The sequence below is a fragment of the Pelodiscus sinensis genome, chromosome 19, assembly GCF_052426305.1.
Source record: "Pelodiscus sinensis isolate ZL-2025 chromosome 19, ASM5242630v1, whole genome shotgun sequence".
Lineage (NCBI taxonomy): Eukaryota > Metazoa > Chordata > Testudines > Trionychidae > Pelodiscus > Pelodiscus sinensis.
In genome coordinates this window covers 32,409,984-32,430,842 of record NC_143070.1, presented here as the reverse complement: position 1 = coordinate 32,430,842, position 20,859 = coordinate 32,409,984, and the positions used below count along the sequence as shown (strand labels likewise).

General features: G+C 55.1%; 3 protein-coding genes and 1 non-coding gene across 4 annotated transcripts in view; 2 read left to right on the top strand and 2 right to left on the bottom strand.

The window, feature by feature from the left end:
* LOC149523058 (uncharacterized) overlaps nt 1–20,859 on the bottom strand; it is a 224,171-nt gene that overhangs the window by 93,654 nt on the left and 109,658 nt on the right.
* TRNAI-AAU (transfer RNA isoleucine (anticodon AAU)) lies at nt 194–267 on the top strand. The gene has a single exon. It is a non-coding gene; the product is annotated as a tRNA-Ile (tRNA).
* On the bottom strand, nt 4,123–9,423 carry LOC142821540 (zinc finger protein RFP-like). Its single transcript, XM_089771437.1, has 8 exons — nt 8,866–9,423; nt 8,486–8,581; nt 7,750–7,980; nt 7,370–7,392; nt 6,632–6,744; nt 5,892–5,912; nt 5,569–5,595; nt 4,123–5,228 (listed from the first exon to the last, which is right to left on the bottom strand). The coding sequence occupies exons 1-8, from the start codon at nt 9,280–9,282 to the stop codon at nt 4,669–4,671; spliced, it is 1,488 nt and encodes a 495-aa protein (XP_089627563.1). The 5' UTR covers nt 9,283–9,423; the 3' UTR covers nt 4,123–4,668.
* On the top strand, nt 11,092–17,207 carry LOC149523067 (uncharacterized). Its single transcript, XM_089771402.1, has 3 exons — nt 11,092–11,542; nt 14,349–14,542; nt 16,090–17,207. The coding sequence occupies exons 2-3, from the start codon at nt 14,356–14,358 to the stop codon at nt 17,064–17,066; spliced, it is 1,164 nt and encodes a 387-aa protein (XP_089627528.1). The 5' UTR covers nt 11,092–11,542; nt 14,349–14,355; the 3' UTR covers nt 17,067–17,207.

The window sequence follows — 20,859 nt, the reverse complement described above, 5'->3', positions numbered from 1 at the left end:
CTGGGTCTCAGTGCGCCATGTCAACCACCAGCCACCTTGACCAAACCTCAGACCAGCTGGACTAGCCAGCCCACATCACAGTGAGTCGCTAGTGGCCCCATCAGAGAAGAGCCATTGGCAGCTGCAGAGATGTCTCTGCAGCTGGCTGAGGTACCTTTCTTGAAAGGACCACTGGCGACCTGCAGTTTTATAGGGCCGGCTAGCTCAGTTGGTTAGAGCGTGGTGCTAATAACGCCAAGGTCATGGGTTCGAGCCCCATGCTGGTCACAGGGCTGTTTGGTTTGTCAACCTATGCTGATTTTGCCTCCTGCTATGGACAGGGAAGACCAAGGAAATGGGGGTTCAGGGCCTGTGAGCTCCCCCCCTTGAGGAATAAGGCAGTCTGCTCTTAGGATCCATGTTAGCACAGGCCATGCCATGCTGTATCTCTGAGAAGCAATAAACCTTTCTACTCTACGGGCTGGCTGTGTGTCACATTTGGCTGTGGATGGGGGTGCAGGGTTGGGGGCTCCCCGACATGCCATCTGGAACTTTCTGATCCAAAACATTTGTGATCTGGCAGGACCAAGGATCTTCCAGGAGGAGAGTGTCTTGGTGCTATGCCAGGGGAAGGGGGTGTGCACAGCTGGGCTGCACGGTGCAGGGGAAAAGCTGGGAAGCTCAGCATAGGGTGCTTGGGAGCTGGTGCATGGCTCAGCTGGGCTGCGGGGGGAAGCAGCTCCAGAGCTGGCACATGGTCAGCTGGACGGCTGGAGGTGGGAGCCCAGGGGAGGGAGAAGCTGGCAGCAGAAGGGCTGGAAATTACCTCCCCTGGGCCAGAAAAATCCCTCAGCTGGAACTAGACAGGTCCCGAGGGTGCCAGAGCAAGGAGGCCCAACCTGTTCCTAGGTGTCCTGTGCTACTGGTGGTGCATGGCCACACGGGGGTTGGTGCACACTGCATCATTCTGCACGTGGACAAACAATGAGGGACCACTGGTCCTGGGGCTGCTTCAACATCTTCACTAATGAGCTGGGATGGGGATGGGTTTGCAGCTGACACTGAGCTGGGAGGGTAGATATGCTGGGGGGCAGGGATTGGGCCCAGAGTGACCTGGAGAGATTAGAGGATTGGTTCACAAGAAATCTGCTGATGTTCAACAAGAACAAGTGCAGAGTCCTGCCCTTGGGACGGAAGAATCCCGAGCATTGGTACAGGCAGGGGAGCGACTGGCTAAGTAGCAGTTCTGCAGAAAAGGCCCTGGGGATTCCAGTGGATGAGAAGCTGGAGCTGAGTCAACAGGGTGCCCTTGTCGCCAAGAGGGCTAACGGCATATTAAGGTACAATAGGCGGAGCATTGTCAGGCGATACAGAGAAGTGATTATTCCCCTTTAGTCAGCTCTGGTGAGGCCTCTCTTCCAGCTCTGTGAGGCTATGATTCTAGGAGGACAGGACAGGGGAACAGGACGCCAGTGGGGCAGGGGGCAAAAAACATCATTTTGTGGACAAAAGAAATGAAGCCGGGGTGGGGGGCACACTCTGGTTTTTGAAGAGCATCTTGGCAGCCCCGGTCCTGAGAAAGACGTTCTAATGGAGCAGGTTAGACTGACATTTAATTTGAATGTGGCTCATGTGTAAAAGCTCTTGCAAAATACAAAATACTGCTGTGTTTTGGCTGTGCAACATTTACAAGCCAACACACAGCTAAACATCAACAACCGAGGATGTGTCTACACTGCAACACTATTTTGAAATGACTAGCGCAATTCCAAAATCACTTCAGCTGCGTCTACGCAGCAGGCCATTATTTCAAAATAGTGTTGAATTCCTGTCAAGCTGGAGGATTTCTTACCCCGACTCCTGTAACCCTCATTGTACGCGGAGGAAGGGAAGTCAGAGGAAGAGGGCTCTATTTTGAAGTAAGTGCAGTGTAGACACTCCCTATTTTGATACAAGCTATTTCGAAAGAGGATATGCAATCGATGTAGCTCAAATTGCATCCTGATTTTGAGTTCAGCCCTGGAGTGTAGATGCCCCCTTTGGATAAATTGGCTACCGTCCATTCGATAGGTTATAAGGAAATACATCGGTCTATCTCAACTACGGGAAAGGAGAAACTTACTAGGGGTTGACAACCAGCATGAAGGGCAACCTATCGTATGGCTGGAGGGTCGATTCACAACATGAAATTATATGGAAAGGCCTCGTTTGTGGTGTCACTTCTCCAAGTTTCTGTTTTACTTCTGTGCATAGCACTGCGGGACCCTCTGTACTAATACTTGCCCCGGTCTTTCAGAACACTCTGTCTACGATGAATGAGGTGACAGATCGTAACGGCGATGGCCCGAATAGGAGCCTGCTGCTCTCCACAACACCCCAGTAAAAAGACCAGACTTCAACACCACAGTGGGAAAGGATTGTTCTATAGCTGGGTATAAGGCGGTGTCCTATGCACGGTTCCCTGTAAGCCCATTCTCTGCCCGCCAGAACACCTACTATAGGCTCCAGGGAGGCGGGGACCATGTGCCCTCCTGCCTCCCCATGGCACAGCCCCACCTCCCCGTGGTGATGGGTGGGGGCTTGGCTCCCGTGGGGCTGGGCCTGGGCAGCAAGGGGCGGGGTTAGGGCCGGGGCTTGTTTTCTCCAGCCCTACTTTCACCCACGGTGCCTGCTACTGGGGAAGGCAGCTGGCCAGCCCCCACTGAAGAAAGTAGCTGAGAGAGAGAGGAAAGGAGGAGGCAGGAGCCCCCTCCCAGCAGGCTGGCCCTGCACATCCTAGGCCCCAGTCTCACCCTACTGCTCCCTACAAACCACTTAACCTGTCTCCGTTTGGGGTCAACTGGCCATGGCAGTCAGCTGAATGAAGACAGGCTGGGTTGCTGAGAGCATCCAGTGGCCAGCACTCGAACACAGCACCCTGGTATGATGTGCACCACGCTCAAGTTCGCCATCCCACAGCAAACAGCCCCACCTGTAGCCTTCTCAGAAAGGAGCCTGGGGCAGCTGCAGGGACGTTGTGGGCTCTGGAACAAGGTGGGTGGAGCAGGAGCACTGCTCACAGGTAGAGGAATTAGCTCAAATGGTGGAGGGCTTGCTTAGCATGCAGAAGACAGGGGAATTGATACCCATGTTCTCCAGTGATGGAGATTCCCCATTTCTCTTTCCCCATAGGGCTAAGGGCTTCCAATAGCCCCTCCCACTTCCTACCTGCTCTCCCCAAAAGCCAGCCATGCTGGGGCAGAAAACTACAGGGCCCCAACCCCACTCTCCCTTCAAGATTTGTGTTTAAAAAACAAAGGTGAATCTGGGTAACTTTCTCCTCGATTTAGACCAAAATTCATGCAAGTGGTTTGTTTTTTGTAGCTCTGCACCTCCTGCACCTCTAGGCTGTGTCTACACTGGGCTACTTATTCCGGAAAATCAGCCGCTTTTCTGGAATAAGCTGCAAGCTGTCTACACTGGCCCTTGAATTTCCGGAAAAGCAATGACGCTCTACTGTACAAAATCAGCCGCTATTCCGGAAATGCTACACTGCTCCCGCTCGGGCACAAGTCCTTATTCCGGAACACTGTTCTGGAAAAGGGCCAGTGTAGACAGCCCAGTAGTCTTTTCCGGAAAAAAGCCCCGATCACGAAAATGACGATCGGGGCTCTTTTCCGGAAAAGCGCGTCTACATTGGCCACAGAAGCTTTTCCGGAAAAAGGGCTTTTCCGGAAAAGCAGCCTGCCAATGTAGACGCTCCTTTTCCGGAAAAACTGAAAACGGAATAGTATTCCGTTTTAAGCAGTTCCGGAAATTCATGCCAATGTAGACACAGCCCTAGCGACTCTGGGACAAAAAAGCACATGGGAAGAACCCAATTCTTCCTTTCTTTCTTTGAACATTTTATGGTTTTTTCACCTATGAATGTTCAAAGGTGCAGCACAGTATGGGGTGTATGTGCCCTGCTTTCTAGAGAGAGCTGGTCAAGGCAGGAGAACAAGGGAGCAGCTGCATACCTGTGTGGCTGCGCTGGTTATGACACAGGGACATTGTTACTGAACAGTCTGACAATGCCATAACAAATTGGGTTCTGAGAAAGGTTTCGGATTGCTTGAAGTGCCACAGCTGAACTACACACAATGCTCTGTAAACAAGTCAAACATCGATATTGATGTAAGGGAAGAAAAAGATAAAAAATTCCATTTCTAAAAATAGATTTTTAATACAAAGCTGTTGAACTGTAAAGGAAAATGTTCTTGTGCAGACACCTTGTTACAATGACAGGTTTCTAAATTAGTTGTTTTTTCTTTCATATTTGACACTGAGATTTCACAGCAGTAGAAAACTCTGACAGGAGTGAAAGTCCCCTCCCTCCTCATCTCGGGCAGGGGATGGGGCAAGGTGAGAGCAGCAAACCCCACCCGCTGTCTGGCCGCGTTTCGTACCAATTTCAGCCAGTGCTTGGGTGCAGCAGACCTGGGGCAGGGGGGAAAGGCAGCCTGGGTTCTTTCCAGCCAGGGGGTCCCATTCACCACACTGGGCTGGGCTGCCAGGTGTCTGGTTTTCCACTGGAGGCTCCAGTTGCAAAGGGAAAGGGGCAGCGACTGGTTGGCACAAAACATCCAGGTACCTGCAGTAACTGGCTCCCATCAATAGGGGGAGATAACAGCAGCGCTGGGAGGGGCCAGTCGGTGTTGTGGGTCACTGTCAGGGGCAGGGATTCCCTCCGGCCTGGGCCGGCACCGGGCAGATGGTCAGGGGAGCCGCGTTGGTGCCCCCGGCATTGAGACCAGGACAGAAGAAAGGGCGCAGCGTCCCGGAGAAGGTGCCGGTGAAGGTGAAGAGATGGGACCTGTCAGTCACATTGTAAAACGAGACCTCGCCTGCCTCGTAGTCCAGGAAAATCCCCACTCGGCTGGGCCTGGCGCTCACGGGGAGGGGGGTGGAGGGGGAGGTGCCGGCTTCGTATCCCCCGTCCCTCAGCCACACGGCCCAGTATCCGTTCTTAGGTGATGCTGTGACCTTCCCCTTCCTGCTCACAGATTCCCTGCAGACCCCCAAAGCCCACTCAGTCTTGTCCCCCACCCCCACCTCCCAGTAACGTCTCCTGCCCGCGAACCCCTCGACAGCCAGCACATTGATACAATAAACAAATCTCTCCGGGTTGTCGGGCAGATCCTGGCGCGTGTCTCCATATCTCACACGTTTCCGATCCTCAGACAGGACGAGGTCGGGATGAGCCGTGTCTGGATCCAGCGTCACGTCCACTGGGGAGAGAGTCACAAAGTCAGGGCAGGGGGCAGGGGCGGGTCCCCGGGGTCAGCGGGAAATTAACCTGCCCCCCCGTTAATCACTGTGGGTATGTCTACACTACCCTCCTAATTCGAACTAGGAGGGTAATGTAGGCATACCGCACTTGCAAATGAAGCCCGGGATTTGAATTTCCCGGGCTTCATTTGCATGAAGCCGGCCGGCGCTATTTTTAAATGCTGGCAGTTCGAACCCTGTGCCGCGCGGCTACATGCGGCACGGAGTAGCTAGTTCGGATTAGGCTTCCTAATCCGAACTAGCTGTACTCCTCGTGGAATGAGGAGCAAGGCCCGTTACCTGCAAATCTTCGGGCTCGCCTGAGTCCTGGAACAAGCAGAGAAAGAGAAGTGAGAATTCCCACTGCAGGGCCCCCCCTCCCCAGGAGGGGAGCAGGGATGTCTCGGCCCCTCCCGCCACCCCCAGCTCTGCCCCGGCTCCCCACAGAGCAGGGTCCCACCGCCTCTGACTCCCCTTGGCTACTATGTTCCACGCTCCCCAGCTGGGCTCCCCCCTGCGCTGATCCCCTCGTGCCCACCCAGCCCAGGGGCTGCTCCAGGTGGGGGAACAGGCTCCCAGCAGCTGCCGTGCCTGGTCCTAGGGCAGTGCCCCGGGATCCTCACCTCTCTCCGCAGCCAGCGCCCCTGGAAGGGAAGAGAAAAACCCGTCACTGGGGGCTCACGGCCCAGCTCTGCCCCGCGCTGCCAGAGGGTCCCTGGGGAGCAAGGCCCCGGAACCAGTTTCTCTCAGGTGTTTCCATCCCCAGCCACGCAGACCCTGGGATTTCACATGCACCAGAACAGGGGAGGTGCCCAACTCCTATGGGCACCAGTGGGAGTTAGGGGCCCAGCTTCTCTGGGGCTTCTGCAACTCCCGCCAGGCACCAGTGTGACTCACTGGGCACCTGCCTAGCTCTGAGCATCTGGCCCAAGGGGTTCAGACACCGGGCCCAGGCGCGCAGCTGGTGTCAGCCAGGGAGGCTCCACGAATGTCCAGAGAGCTGGGACTCGGGCCCTGAGTCTGTGACAACATCTCCCACGGCAACCAGCTCCCAGCATCCCCAGAAACCTCCCCCTGCCCCTCGGCCCACGCAGGCTGGGCTGGGGGACTCTCTGCTCGGCAGCAAGAGGGGGTGGCCACAGGGACAGCAGGGGAGGCACCTGCACTCCCTGGGCCTGTTCTCTGCCATTCGCATCCTGCTGGGATCCTGCTGTTCTGCTCAGAGTAGCTCCCTGCCCCTCTAGGGCTCAGGAACCCGCCAGGCCCCCAGGAGCAGACCCTGGGGTCTCAGCTGGGCCTTTCCACCCCCCTCTCCACACCCCCAGACAGTGAGAGAGGAGCCCCCAGCAGCGCCGCCCCGTACCCAGGAATCCCGTCACGGCCCCCTGGAGACTGTTCTCTCTTGGGAAGTCCCGGATTCTCCGCTCCAGCTCTGGGCACTTGGGCGCTGGATGTGGCAACATCGCTGCCTCGCCTCTGCAGAGACACGAGGGTGTTATTGGTCTCCCTCTTCGCCCTCCCCCCCGCAAGCCAGACAGGGGAGCGGGTGGGGGCTGGGCCACAGGCAGAGCTCACAGGGCCTGGACTGCTGCTGCCCAGGGAGTTTTTCCTGCCAGCACAGCCTGGGGGCCTCTCTCCAAGCCAGAGGGAAAACAGCCCAGGCAGCACCAGGCCCAGCCCATGTGCCCCCTAGAACCTGGCTGGGCGGCTCCCAAGGCTGAGAGAGGGGCCCGTTCTCCAGGCCCAGCCGCTCCTCAGGTTCTCTGCTCAGCCCCCAGGGGCCGGGTCACTCGCCATGGGGTGGGGGCTGTGGGATGGGGACACTCCCCCCAAGGCCTGGCCTGGGACACTCGGCTCTTTCCCCACAGACCCCCTCAAGGGCCAGGTTCCCCATCCCAGAGCTGTGGGGCAGTCCCCTCCCAGGGTGCCTCACACCCCCACAGCGGCAGTGGCCCCAGGACGGTGGGTACGGAGGAGGCAGGGTTCAGAGGGTGAGGCAGTCCCATGGTCAGGGGCTGGGGCTGGGGATGGAGTCACTGCCCGGGTTCTGAGCCTGCTCCCAGCATGACGGGGGGTGGGGGCAGATGGAGCCCGGACGTACCTGCTCACGGCGCTTCTCACACCCTAGAGGGGAAGGAGACAGAGCAGAGAGTCACTGCCCATGGCCCAGCCCGGCCCCCTGCCCCAGAGGGGTCACACTGCTCCCCTGCCCCACTGGTCACTCCCCCAGGTGGCAGACCCTCTGAGGGGCTGTGCTAGGGGGAGCCGAGCCCCTTTTACATCAGCTGCTTTGCAGGAGGCCAGGCCCACTTTTTCACCAGCCTTCCCAATGGGCCAAACTCCTGCCTCTCTGCAGCCCTGGGACCCTGACCCTGAAGCCACACCGGGCCTTGCTCCCTGCGCTGAGTTACCCTGCGAGCCCCCAGTGACTCAGGGGGTCCCCTCCACACTGGGCTCCGGGTGCATCTGACCCCATCTCACCTGCAGCAATTCCAGCGCCGGCTGCCGACACGTCTCCTCCAGCTCAGAGATCAGGGCGCTGAGCCGGGAAATCTCCTCGCCCAGACGGGCGGCGTGTTCCTCCCTCCTCCTCCCAATCTCCTCGTCCAGCTCCCCCAGCCGGGTCAGCAGGAGGCGCTCTCGCTCCGCCAGGAACTGCCGCAGCCGCTCGCACTCCCAGCGCACCAGCTGCCGCTCCACGTCCGTCTGCCTCTGGGGGCGCAGAGCGGGCGGGGCCGGGACGCGGGTGAGCGGGGCCGTGGGAAGTGGCAGGGCCTTGTCCGAGCTGCAGGGAGCGTTTCACTCGGTGTCTTTCCCAGGCTGGCTGGGTCTGGCCCAGGGCTCGTCCCAGGGCAAAAGTGTCACCGAAAATCACCCCAACCCCAATCACTGCACCAACAGACTGAGGTGCAGCCCAGGCCTTGGGAAATGGGGCCCAAACCAGCCGCTGGCATCCCTGGGGTGTCAGACACTCACACCCAGGGGTCAGCACAGATCTTCCCTCAGCCTGACCCTGCCACAGCTGGGCACATGCAGCAGTTTGACAGGCCTCACCGCTGCCCCCCCCCCCCCCGGGAGAGAGGCAGAGCCAGAGGCTGCTCCCAGCCACCCTGGGGTGAACCCACCGACCCCAGTGGGAACTAACACCAGCTTCCCCCAGGAGCCTGACACCCCCTCACATCCCATGCAAAGCAGCTGGGCAGGGCCGGGCACCTACCAGGAGCCTCTCGCTCTCCTTGGCCCAGTCGGATTCCAGGCCTCGGAGCGCGTCTCTCTCCTCCCACAGACGCTGCAGGCGGCTCAGGATTTGCTCCTGCAAACACAGACAGCGGCGCTGGGGGCTGCTTGGGGCCACTGGCTCGTGCCCAGCGAGAACAGCACCATGGAGCAGTGAGACTGGGGGAGCAGGTCCCTCCTCTCCAGCCCATGGTAACTCCCTAGCAGCGCTTCTGGGCCTGGCCCAGTTTCATGTGACTGGGTCGTGTTCCCAGGCAGGCCCCTGGCTCTACCCAGGGCAGGTCAGACACACGCAGGAGGCTCTGTCGCTGCAGAGAAACTGCCCCTGTAACTCCCTGCCCTGCAGAGCCTGGTCCCTACCTTATATTCCTGGGCAGCCTCCTCGATGGGCACTGCCGTGTGTGTGCGGTGCTCCCGGGACTTTCTGCAGATCACGCAGATGGGGGCTTGATCCTCCTGGCAGAAAAGCTTCAGGGCCTCCTGCTGCCTCTCGCACCCTGGCTGCCCCTTGGGCGCTGGCCTCACCAGGAGCCGCAGGCGTTTCACCAGATCCACCAGGTTGCCCAGCTGGTAGTTGGGGTGCAGGTGTCTCTGCAGGATGGTCTCTCTGCACTGGGGGCAGGAGAAGTTGGGGTCTGACTCTCCCCAGTACTGGCACAGGCAGGCCCGGCAGAAGTTGTGCCCACACTTGATAGACACCGGGTCTGTGAAATACTCCAGGCAGATGGAACAGGTTACCTCATCCTGGAAGCTCCCAGCCAGGTCCCTGGCAGCCATGGCCCCTCCACAACCCTGCCCTGCAGGTTAGTTTCGCTTTCTGAGAGTAAGGAAGCAGTGTAGCCTGTTCAAGCTTTTTTTTTTTTTTAAAGCAGGTTGCACAACTGAGAGCCAATCACACTCGCCGGACTGAAATGAAGAAAGAAAAAGAAAAAAAAAAGAAAAAAAAAAAAACGCCAGAGAAGTCAGAGCCCCAGAAATGCCCCAGACAAGCACCAAGCTACCTAAGAAAACTCCCAGGCAGTTACAGACACAGAATATTGCCTGTTTAAAAGTCTCAGGGGGAGCCGTGTTAGTCTGTAACTAAAAGAAACTTAAAAAACGAGTTTTCATGGGGACCGCCCACTGCTCTGTGTTTGTTGTCTGAGGCAGTGGGTTGTGCCATGGAAGCTCATGATACTCCAGATTTTTTGCTAGTCTCTCAGATGCTACAGGGCCAGGGGTTTCTTAAGGCACCCAGAAACTGGTGCAGCTCTCGTTTATAGGCGTAGGCAGGAACTGAATGACTGTGTTCCTTACAGTAAGCTGGGACTGGGGAGGGACTCTGGGGTGTCTATGCAAATCGCTTGCTCCTGCTGTGCTTTGGTGTGTTAAATCTCTACCCGATGCAATGGGGTTTTGCTCAGTGTCATCAAGGGGCCCTGTGGCCATTGTCAGTTACTGAGAGAAAATCCTCTCAGGTTTGGGGGTTTTCCTCGCAGGTTTAATTGCAGCATCATCCCCTTTCAGGAGAGAAGCTGTTGCCCTGAGTCATGCTCCTCATTAGGGAGGCTAAAGGGTGGAAGGATTACCCCTCCCATTTATCCCTCATGTTTTACAATCAAACTCTGTTCCCCTTTGCACCCAATAAAAGTAACATGCTGCTGAGGCATGTGACTCACCCCGTCATTAATAATTGTCAGAGCCTGGACTCATTTGGGGACCAGTGTCCCACAGCTACTAAGTCAGGGCTGGCCACCCCCAACAGGCTGTTTTACTGTCCCAGATGAGGTGGAGAATGGCAGTGATAAGGGCCACCACCACCCCAGGAGGCTGGTTTCTGTTTCATTGCCCCATTTCCCTGGGCAGGACCCAGAGTGCTTGCCCCAATCCCTCACGTTCCCCTCCCCTCAAGCCCCACAAGCTTAGGACCAATGATCCCAAGAGGGTGGGTGGCTGCCCCAGGCAAACTGTGTCTGTGCCAGTGACAGGACACAACTGGGTCACTGGGGTCCAGGGCAGAGCCACCCCCCCACTGAGACTCAGCCCCACTCTGCCCCTCCCAGCTGCTGTTCCCCCAACTGCCCTGGAGTCTTCTGGCTCCATCCCCCACCCTGCCCCTGTGACTATGTCCCCCCCCAGGGCGCCCTCCTGGGTCAGAGACTGGGCCAGGCATGGGGGGGGGGGGGGGATTTGGCTTCCCAGGGATTCACTCCGTTTTGATCCGACCCCCCCCCCCCCCGTTCGCCCTTTTCTGTCCGCCCCCCCCCCCCGCCTTGCCCGTCCTCAGAGTCGCTCTGTCCCCCCCCCTTCTGACACGGGCTGTGACCCGCTTTGGGGGCCCCCACGTCAGACCAAGGGCAGCTGCTGCCTGGCCCCAGAGCCCGCACGTCGCCCCCCCCCCCCCATTACTAAGGGCAGAAACCCCCTGGGGGCGGCGGCGGCGGCAGCAGCAGAGGGGGGCGGGGCGGACACAAACCCCCCCCCCGCTCCGCTCCGCTCCGCTCCGCTCTCCCGCCCGGGGCTCAGCGCAGGGAAAGGCCCCGTCGGGCCGAACGCGCAGCAGCACGAGCCCCGCCCCCTCCCCGGCACGTGGGGACCCGGCCCCGTGTTGTGACACGCGGTGCCCGGCCCCGCCCCCAGCAGCTGATGCAGCTGCCCGGCTTGGGGCGTCCAACCCCGCGGGGCGGGGGCGCGGCCAGGCAGCTCCCGGTCTGAGCGAAGCCCCGGCGCTGATCCGGGAGCGGAGTCACGGATGCGCTGCGCACGCGCGGTCTGACCCCGCCCACCCCCTTCCTCAGCGCCCCGGCCGGGTTTTCAATGCGTCTCCCCCCGCCCGTCGCTCCCGGCCCCTGCCCAGGCCCCGCTGCGATTGGCCCCTGGGCGGAGCCCGCAGCAGCGTCTGACTCCGCGCGCGGGTAGAGAGGCGGCCGCCACTGCGCATGCGCCGCGCCCTGCTCGGGGGCGAGTTCTGGGGGAGCCGTTGGGGCCGTTACTCGCCGCGCTGCTGCGGGCGGTGCCGGGACGAGCGCGGGGCGGGGGACTTGGACCCAAATCTCTGGTGGGGGCGGCGGCTCCTTGTCACACGGGGGGAGGCTGCGCGGCTGGTGCGTTGGGGACAAGGGCTTCACCTTCCGCGGGCGGGGCGCGCGGGGCCAATGGCCGGGACCCCCCCGTGTAGCGATGTGAAGGGGCGGGGGCCCGCACGGGGAGCAAATGCTGATGGGGTGTCAATAGACGAGTCAGTGACCCCCCCCCCCCCTTCTGTCAGGCGAGGCAGGGCTCACAGCGAGGGACAGCCCCATGCTGCACCTGTGCTGATTTGACTTTTGGGCCTTATGGTTACTGCGGGCCTCATTCTCACTCCTGCTCCACCCCCACATAGCTGTGGGACCAGGCTCAGTACTGGGGCAACCTTGTTGTGACATGGCAGCTGTCGGGTGTGTGGCTGTGCCTGGCTCCCAGCAGCGGGGCAGGACAGTGGAGGGGGCGGGGATGGGTTTTGAGGAGGGATGGCAGCACCACCCATCTGGCACTTGTAGGCATCAGTGTATGGGGGTCTGTCTGAAGGACACACAGGCTGTGGGGGAGGGGACAGACTGGCAAGGCTGCGGGGGTTGCAGTTCAGCTTGTGGAAATTGGGAAGATTGGCACTGCTGGGCTGGGAGAGGAGGAGTGGTTGTGACCCACCATCCTGTGCTGCTTGTGGGTCAGGTTTTGGGTATCTGGAAGCAGGGTCTGCGGGCTCTGCTCCAACTGTGCAATGGCCTTGCCTCAGGCTGGCTCAGTGCTGCCTTTTTGCTCTATTGTTGCTCATGGCGAGAAACTGCTGGATCCCTAAGGGCTGTTAAGTCTAGTGCTGGCCTGGGCAAAACACAGCTCATGAGCCGAATTAAACCCACCAAGCCATCAGATCTGGTTCACGGATACTGGGGGAGCCATGGGCTGGTTCAATACCTGATATGCCCCAACTGCAAGCCATTCAGAAAGCCCGGAGGGGAGGTGTCAGGTGCTGCTTTCACCCCCAGGACAATCTTATTGCCTGACTTCTGGCCAGAAAGGAAGCACTGTGCCCTATCCCCTTCGGCTCTTAATTATTCACACACACACACACACACACACACACACAGGCTATGTCTACACTGGCACCCTTTTCCAGAAATGCTTATAATGGAAAACTTTTCCGTTATAAGCATTTTCGGAAAAAGCGCGTCTACATTGGCAGGATGCTTTTCTGGAAAAGCACTTTTTGCGGGAAAGCGTCCGTGGCCAATCTAGACGCGCTTTTCCGCAAAAAAGCCCCGATCGTCATTTTCGCAATCAGGGCTTTTTTTGCGGAAAAGAAATCTCTCCTGTCTACACTGGCCCTTTTCTGGAACAGTTTTCTGGAAAAGGACTTTTGCCCAAACGGGAGCAGCAAAGTTTTTCCGGAAAAACACTGACGATTTTACATTAGGTCGTCAGTGCTTTTCTGGAAATTCAAGGGGCCAGTGTAGACAGCTAGCAAGTTATTCCGGAAAAGCAGCTGATTTTCCGGAATAAGTGGCCAGTGTAGAAACAGCCACATGGTCCTGGAGCCTCTGTGAGGGTCGGGCAGGCTCCCTGCTTGTCTGAGAAAGATGCTTGGCTGCTGGCCAGGAGTCATTCACGTAAGTTTCCTGGCGAGAGCTTGCCTCTGGCATCCCAACCTCTCCCCTTCAATGTCTGACACCACCCCCATATTCAAACTCTCTATCCTCCTACATCTATATATGCAAGAGTTTTCAGTGGTCAGACACTCACAGCCCCTTATTAGTTCACTAAGATACTTGTTTAAATTAAAGTTACTTTAAGTTTCCAAGGAGGAGTTGGCTAATCCAGTGCTCCAGGTCACACCTGCCTCCTTCACCAAAACTCCCTCCCAGACCACTCTCACCCTCCTGCATTGCAATCCCTTACCCCAGCCACCCTTCTGCTCCCAATATCCATCCCAGAACCTGCATTTCCTCTAGATAATGACATGAAAGAGTGCAACTCCAGTGCTTCCCAGAATCTTAGAGTGCTTCCCCCCGTCCCCCACACATCAAAATATATTGCTCACCTCTGGTCTAATGGATACGGCTCAGGGAGAACCAATAACTGAAAGCTGAAGCTAGACAATTTCAGACTAGAAAGGAGGCACAAATGTTTGCTAGGGAAGAGGGATTAGCTGCTGAAACCAGTGAGCGAAGAACTGGTGGATTCTCTACCTCTTCATGTCTTCAGATCAACACTGGGCAATTTTCTAGAAAACACACTATAGGGGAAACAGAGCTTTGTGCCTGGGTAATTGGGCTAAGTGTAATGGCTTGTTCCACAGAGGGGGTTAGACTGCATGACTAAGGATATCTTCTGACCCCATAAATCTATGTATTTTAAGATCTCATCCTGCAAGCACTCAGTACATGTGTTTAATAAGCACCTGAATACTTGTATTAACTTGACTTACTCTCTCTTGTGGAAAAAATTTATAAAGTCTATCAGATGAGAGAACCATGGTTTGTTGCAAATCAATGAATGAAGACTAAGCACCCTAATTTTAATGGGTCTCCATGTTCAGGCAGGTGAACGTTTGGCTTATCGGAAACACTGGGTGCTGAGAACTGAATCCCCATTGTTGCAGGCATAGTAATGTTGTAACTCAAGCTAGGTACGGAGAGAAAAGTATATGGATTAGGGATCTAACTGGTTTGCGCTGTTTATGAAATAGACTTAAGCTTTTGCCCACAATTGCTGAGTCTAGTATGTCTGTCACCAGGGACAGAGTCTGGGCAGAGTGGGGGTATAGAATGGAATAAAGTCCCTTATGAAATGTCTCCAATTGCTCTTGTCCCCCTGCCATGCTGTAGAACACCCATGTCTGTCTCCAGCTCAGCCCCCGGCCTGCAGAGCCTGGAACAGCAAATGACCGTGGTGGATCCGGTGAGCTTCCAGGAGGTGGCTGTGTATTTCTCTGAGGAGGAATGGGCCCTGCTGGACCCAGGCCAGAGAGCTCTCTACTGGGATGTGATGCAGGAGAATTATGAGGCCGTGAGCTGTTTGGGTAAGGATTCCTGTCCCCTCGGGTATGAGAAGCTGGGTGGGCTTTAGAGCAGCTGGGTTGGGTTTGGTTCAGGGTCTCTCATTGCCCCCACCACTATTGTCAGGAGTATCTCCCCCGTAGTCCTGGCACCTGTGTGAGAGACTGTCCCCTCCACAGCCCCTCCCAGGGGAAGCAGGATCAAGGACATAACAATGGTGCTGCTCTTCTCACAGCCAAGGTCTCCATGTGCTTCTCCACCATCTTGCCTATATAGTGCCTTGGCTGGAGGAGTCAGTGGAAGGGCCCAGGCAGGAACAGCACGTACCAGAGTTGTAGGGCTGGGTGCAGCTGTTATTAGTGCCTGCAGGGTCCCCTTGTGCTGTTGTGCTGGGTCCCTGGAAGGAAGGTGCGCACTGCCCTGGCTGGCCTTGGAAGTTGAAGCTGTTGTGGGCAGCTGGCAGGGCTCCACTAGGCACAGGCAGTTGGGATCAGAAGTATGGAGCCATAGGCAGACATAAGCAACCAGCCAAGGGTTCATTTTGCTATTCACATGACTTCCTCTGCTTCCTTCTGGCCCAAGTAGAACATCTGAGCCAAAGAGCAGGGCAAGCACAGCTCCAGCCAGGAGCTTTGTGGACAGAGCCCTGGGGGAGCTAGAACTCTGCTGGGTCCTTTCTCTCCAAGTCTTAGTGACCTGCCATGTGGCAGCTGCAGTCTGAGTCCTGCCTAGGGGCCTCGGTGTCAGATGTGCCAACCTTCCCTAGAGCTCTTGGGTACATATACACTTGCTTCCTCCTTTGAGGGAGGAATGCAAATGTAATCAGACAAAATTGCAAATGAAGCGGGAATTTAAATATCCCACACTTCATCTGCATAATTGCAGACTGCCTGTCCCCGGGCAGGACAGGCCCTGAGGGAGTTGTACCCTAGAGTGTGCAACTGAGTGCTCAGCTCACCTGGGGTATCAGCTAGGCAATTCCCGAAGCAGGGGTAAGCACTTTTCCTGCAAGTAAGTGTGTGCTGGGATCTTGTACCAGCCAGATCCCAGTCCCTGCAAGGTGGGGAAGGATTGTCTCAGGATAGGTGACTGCGATCATGGCTCTGGAATCAGTAATGGCACAGACCTTAATGAACAAGATCAACTCTTGTTTAGTTGCATCCTGAGCAGGGTTTCCAGTTTTCAAACCTCCTGTGATCTCCTGGGTGGACCAAAGGGGAAAACTGCGGATCCCTGCTCTCCAGGGCAGTGAGGAAGGGGACAACAGCAGTGATACCCATCCAGGTGAATGATCAGCTAAACTGACTCAAATTAATTTGTGTGTCCTCCTAGCAGGTGTCACTTGTGCATTTTAGTCAGTTTTCCCTGATCCTTCAGTCTGTCTTGAACTCCAGTGTGAGGGTGCTGGGTGGAGGGAAGAATTATGGGAAGAAGGGTGAATTCTGCTCATGGTGGTTCAATCTATCCAGCTATTATTTGGGAATGTTCCCAATTTCCTGTTTCTGTTTTAGAATTTCCTTTCAGCTCAGCACAGGGAATGACTCCTGTCTGGATTCTCTCTTCGTCCCAGGAGGTGATGGGATGCTGAGTGAGAACCAGGAGAAGAATCTTCAGCAGGAAGGACTTGAGCGAATGGCTGCTTGTGGGATGTTATTGGGTAGATCTGAAGGGCATGATTCTCATAGTCTTGAGCAAGCAGAGACCTGTCAGAGTCAGTGCAGCCCTCACAGGTTGCAGGGAAACCATCCAGGAGTGGGACAGGGTAAATCCAATAACAGAAGCAGAGGTTTAAAAACAAACACAAAAACTGTTCAACAGAAAATCCCTCATCAACAGTTACCCTGTGCTAGCAGTGACACTGCATCTCTTACTACACTTGAAAGAGCCCACACAAGGGAGAAACTCTTCAGCTGCTCTGACTGTGGGAAATGCTTCAGTCGGCATTCAAATCTTGTTAGACATGAGAAAATCCACACAGGGGAGAAACCCTTCTACTGCTCTGACTGTGGGATATGCTTCAGTCAAAGCTCACTTCTTCTTCTCCATAAAAGAGTCCATGCTGGAGAGAGACCTTTCATCTGCTCTGGTTGTGGGAAATGCTTCAGTTGGAGGTCACACCTTGTTATCCATAAGAGAACTCACACAGGAGAGAAACCCTTTAGCTGCTCTGATTGTGGGAAAAGCTTCAGTCAGAGATCACTTCTTAGTATCCATAGGAGAACCCACACAGGGGAGAAACCCTTTATCTGCTCTGACTGTGGGAAAAGCTTTAGTTGCAGCTCACACCTTAATAGACATTCAAGAAGCCATACGGGGGAGAAGCCCTTCACCTGCTCTGACTGTGGGAAAAGTTTCAGTCGGAGATCAAATCTTCTTACCCATAGGAGAACCCATACAGGGGAGAAACCCTTTATCTGCTCTGACTGTGGGAAAAGCTTCAGTTGCAGGTCACATTTTAATAGACATTCGAGAAGCCACAAAGGGGAGAAATCCTTCAGCTGCTCTGACTGGGAAAAGCTTCAGTCGATGCTCACTTCTTATCCATAGAAGGACCTGCACAAGGGAGAAACCCTTCAGTTGCTCTGACTGTCGGAGGTGTTTCAGTTGGAGGAACATTTTTTTAGACATAGAAGAACCCACATGGGGGGAAACCCAAAATCAGAGGGTTTTTTTTCCTGCAGGTCAGTGGTCCCCAACCAAAAAACGATTGTCTGCTGCTGCCTTAAATAAAGCAAACGTTTAAATCTTTTGTGTTGGACATAATGTTTACTTTATTTAAAATGAAGTTTGACAAAGTAACACAAACAAGTCAAAATGCTTAATCTGTTTTATAATGTAAACTAAACTGATCTCCCCAGCTGCAGCACTAGCAAAAAGGCTCAGCTGTAATTATATAAAAGAGAACTAGATACATTCATGGAAGTTAAGTCCATTCATGTCTATTAGCCAGGATGGGTAAGGAATGGTGTCCCTAGCCAGTCTGTCAGAGGGTGGAGATGGATGGCAGGAGAGAGATCGCTTGATCATTACCTGTTCGGTTCACTTCCTCTAGGAAATCTGGCATTGGCCCCTGTCAGCAGACAGGGTACTGGGCTGGATGGACCTTTGGTCTGACCTAGTATGGCCATTCTTATGTTGTAATTAATGGTAAGTGTCCATTAGCAACAGGTGATCCATAGGGTGTGCCGTGGAGAGCAGCTCCCCCTCTCCCAGGAGAGTGGCACGGCCCATGGCAGGAGGGTTAAATCTCTGCACACCCCTGTTCTAGTTTTTCTAAACAACTGTCTCAGCAATCCCTAAGCAGGGCTGTGGTCCGTAGCTCAGTGGAGGTCACTTTATTCTGATCAGTCAGGGTGTGAAACTCCAGACTGAGGGTGAGTTTCAGAATCAGGGCTGCTGTGTGACTAGACGAAGCCCTTTGCCTTTCTCAGCCTTTGTTCTTCCCTCTGTCAGTTTGGTATAACAATTTCCTGCCTGCACCAAGGCGGGGGCAGCTGGGGTGCTGTGCAGAGCCATGTGAGGATGATATTAGCAGCAGGTGTCTTTTCACCTGGAGTCAGTACAGATGCTGGTGTGTGTGTGTGTGGTGTGTGTGTGTGTGTAGAGTAGAGCCCTGTTCTGCTCCCTCTTCCATTGTGCTGCTTCAGGCAGCAGCAGGAGCTCTGGGTGCAGCGGCTGCACCAGCAGCTGCTCCAGGACTAGGCATAAGTTTAGTGAGGAAGGGGAATTGGGTTAGAATTAAGGGGAGATGCCTGGCTCTGGAGAAGGGGAAAGTGAGGGAATTGGGTGGGAGGTGCATATTGTGTCCCAGATGTGCGTGGCAATAGTAACAGCAGCAGCAATGGCGGCATGGCTCTGGTCTGGGACCGGAGCATAAGGTTGAGGGGGGAGGGTGTGCACAATGTGCTGGCTGCTCAGAGCACACGCCTCATCTGGAGGGAGATACGTGTCTGTAGCTGTGGCTCCAGGATCTGAGAATTAGGTTAGGGCGGTGTGGGAGTGTGTGTGCCTGGCTCTAGTCTGGGGGAAGGGAGGAGGATTGTGTTGGGGGGCATTCTAGGCAGCATGTCTCAAGGCTGGCGACTCAGCGCACATGTTCCAATAGCTGGAGGGAGACACATGGCTGTAGTGGCAGCTCTGTGACCCAAGAATTAGACTGGGAAGGGGGATTGGGTTGAGGAGTGTGTGCCTAGCTTTGAGGTAGGGGGATTGTGTGTGTGGGGGGGGGGGGGCTGTGCCTGACTCTGGGGAAGGGGAGGGGGCTTGGGTTAGAGCAGGGGAGGTGCCTGGGGAAGGGAGGGGAAGAGCAGCCAGCGTGCTTCCTGAGGCCCGGGATCCCCAGGTACTGGCCCCAGCTGTCTCTGTCCCCTCCCCCTCACATGAGTACCCTGCCCCCACCCGCACAGTTGAGGCTACATTAGTGAGGATTGGGGGTTTTTGGAGGGGTTGTTCTGTGGCATCTCAGTTGTGTGGCCCTGACCGACTCTTCTGTGGGTCAGTGACTCCTGACTCAAAAGAGGTTTCCCACCCCTCAAATAAAGACAATGTTGAAAGGTTTTGTGTTTGGCATAATATTTGATTTAAAAATGAAGCCTGGCCACCAAGCCCCCATCTAGCCACAGCATCATAACATTCCTGCAACCTCCCTCCACCCCAAACCTGAGCCCTTCATACACTGGAACCTCCTGTCATGAGCATCTCACATCCCCAGTGTTCTGCCACAAAACTCCTGCATCATCCACTCACTGCAAATCTGTGTCCTGAGCCCCTCATGAACCCCAGCCCAAACTCCTGCACCCTCATAGCCACAGCCCTAACCCTCCACCTGACCCCCACACTCTCCAGCCTGGAGGCCCTCCCTGAGCCAGTATCCTTTTCTCTGCTTCCTCCTGCATCCAAATTCCCTCTCGGAGCTTGCACCCCTCACACTTTCCCAGGGCTTTTTTTGTGATGGTATGGCCCAGGATGGTGTACCAGAACCTATTTCAACAACTCCTCCCAGCTACGTGGTTCTTCACGCTCTATCCACTGCTGTTTTGGCTCTTCATCTCTAACAGGTTGGCCACCCTGCTATAGGCCTTCCAATAGGACTATAGTAAAACCATATTGTTACAGACTTTTCCAGGCCAAAGACAGCAGGACCACCAAGCAAGAGAAAGCACAATAAATGCAACTGTGAAGTGACTTACACTCTCAATCTTCTGATCCAAATTCAGACATCTTATCCTTTAGGCCATGCAGTCTTGCCTGCTTGCCAATGGACTACTTCCTGGCTACGTCTACACTGGCATGATTTTCCGAAAATGCTTTTAACGGAAAACTTTTCCATTAAAAGCATTTTCAGAAAAGCACGTCTAGATTGGCAGGATGCTTTTCCGCAAAAGCACTTTTTGCGGAAAAGTGTCTGTGGCCAATCTAGACGCGCTTTTCCACAAAAAAGCCCCCATCGCCATTACTGTGCTGTCTACACTGGCCCTTTTGCGCAAAAGTCTTTCAGAAAAAGACTTTTGCCCAAACAGGAGCAGCATAGTATTTCCAGAAAATCACTGATTATCTTATATGAGATCGTCAGTGCTTTTCTGGAAATTCAAGCGGCCAGTGTAGACAGCTGGCAAGTTTTTCCGCAAGACCAGGGGATTTTGCGGAAAAACTTACCAGTCTAGACACAGCTGCTATGTGTAAGCAGGGAAAAGTCTAGCTAGTCCATCAAGTTTTATTATTTTCCTTGTTTGGGGGGTTTAGAAATCGTGTCTGAGCTGGTGAATTATTTTTTGTAACTCAGGATTGCAGCCCAGGGATTTTTCCTCAGTCTATGTTACTTCACGGCTATCTACCACCTAGGCAATGTCTATACTTCACTTCTCTTCCGCAAAAGCTTATGGAAATGAAGTGCTGATTAGCATATTGCCGTACTTAATCTGCCTAATTAATTAGGGTCCATTTTTGTGCAAGAGGCTTTTGCGCAAAAAGGAGCTGTGTAAACTGGGGCTTTTTCTGCCTCCTGCTTCCCCTGACTCCAGCCTAGCTCTGGGCTACTTCCCTGCTAGCCCCATGGGACAAGGGGAAAAGCAGAGGGCCATTTAAGAGTTTGGTTGGGGACAGCGACATGTGCATGCCATGATGTGGGAGGAAAGAGTGTCACATGGCTTTCTGCTAAAGCTGGTATTTAAAAAACAAAAACAAAAAAAACAAAAAAAAACAAGCAGCTGGGATGGGGCAGCTGGAGGGAGCCAGGAGAGCAGAGGCAGCCTGAGAGCTGAGAGTCATAAGTGCCCACCATACTGCTACCAGTAGGTCCCATGGCATAAGGAGCAGCACTCAGGTCTTTAAAGTCTGCAAG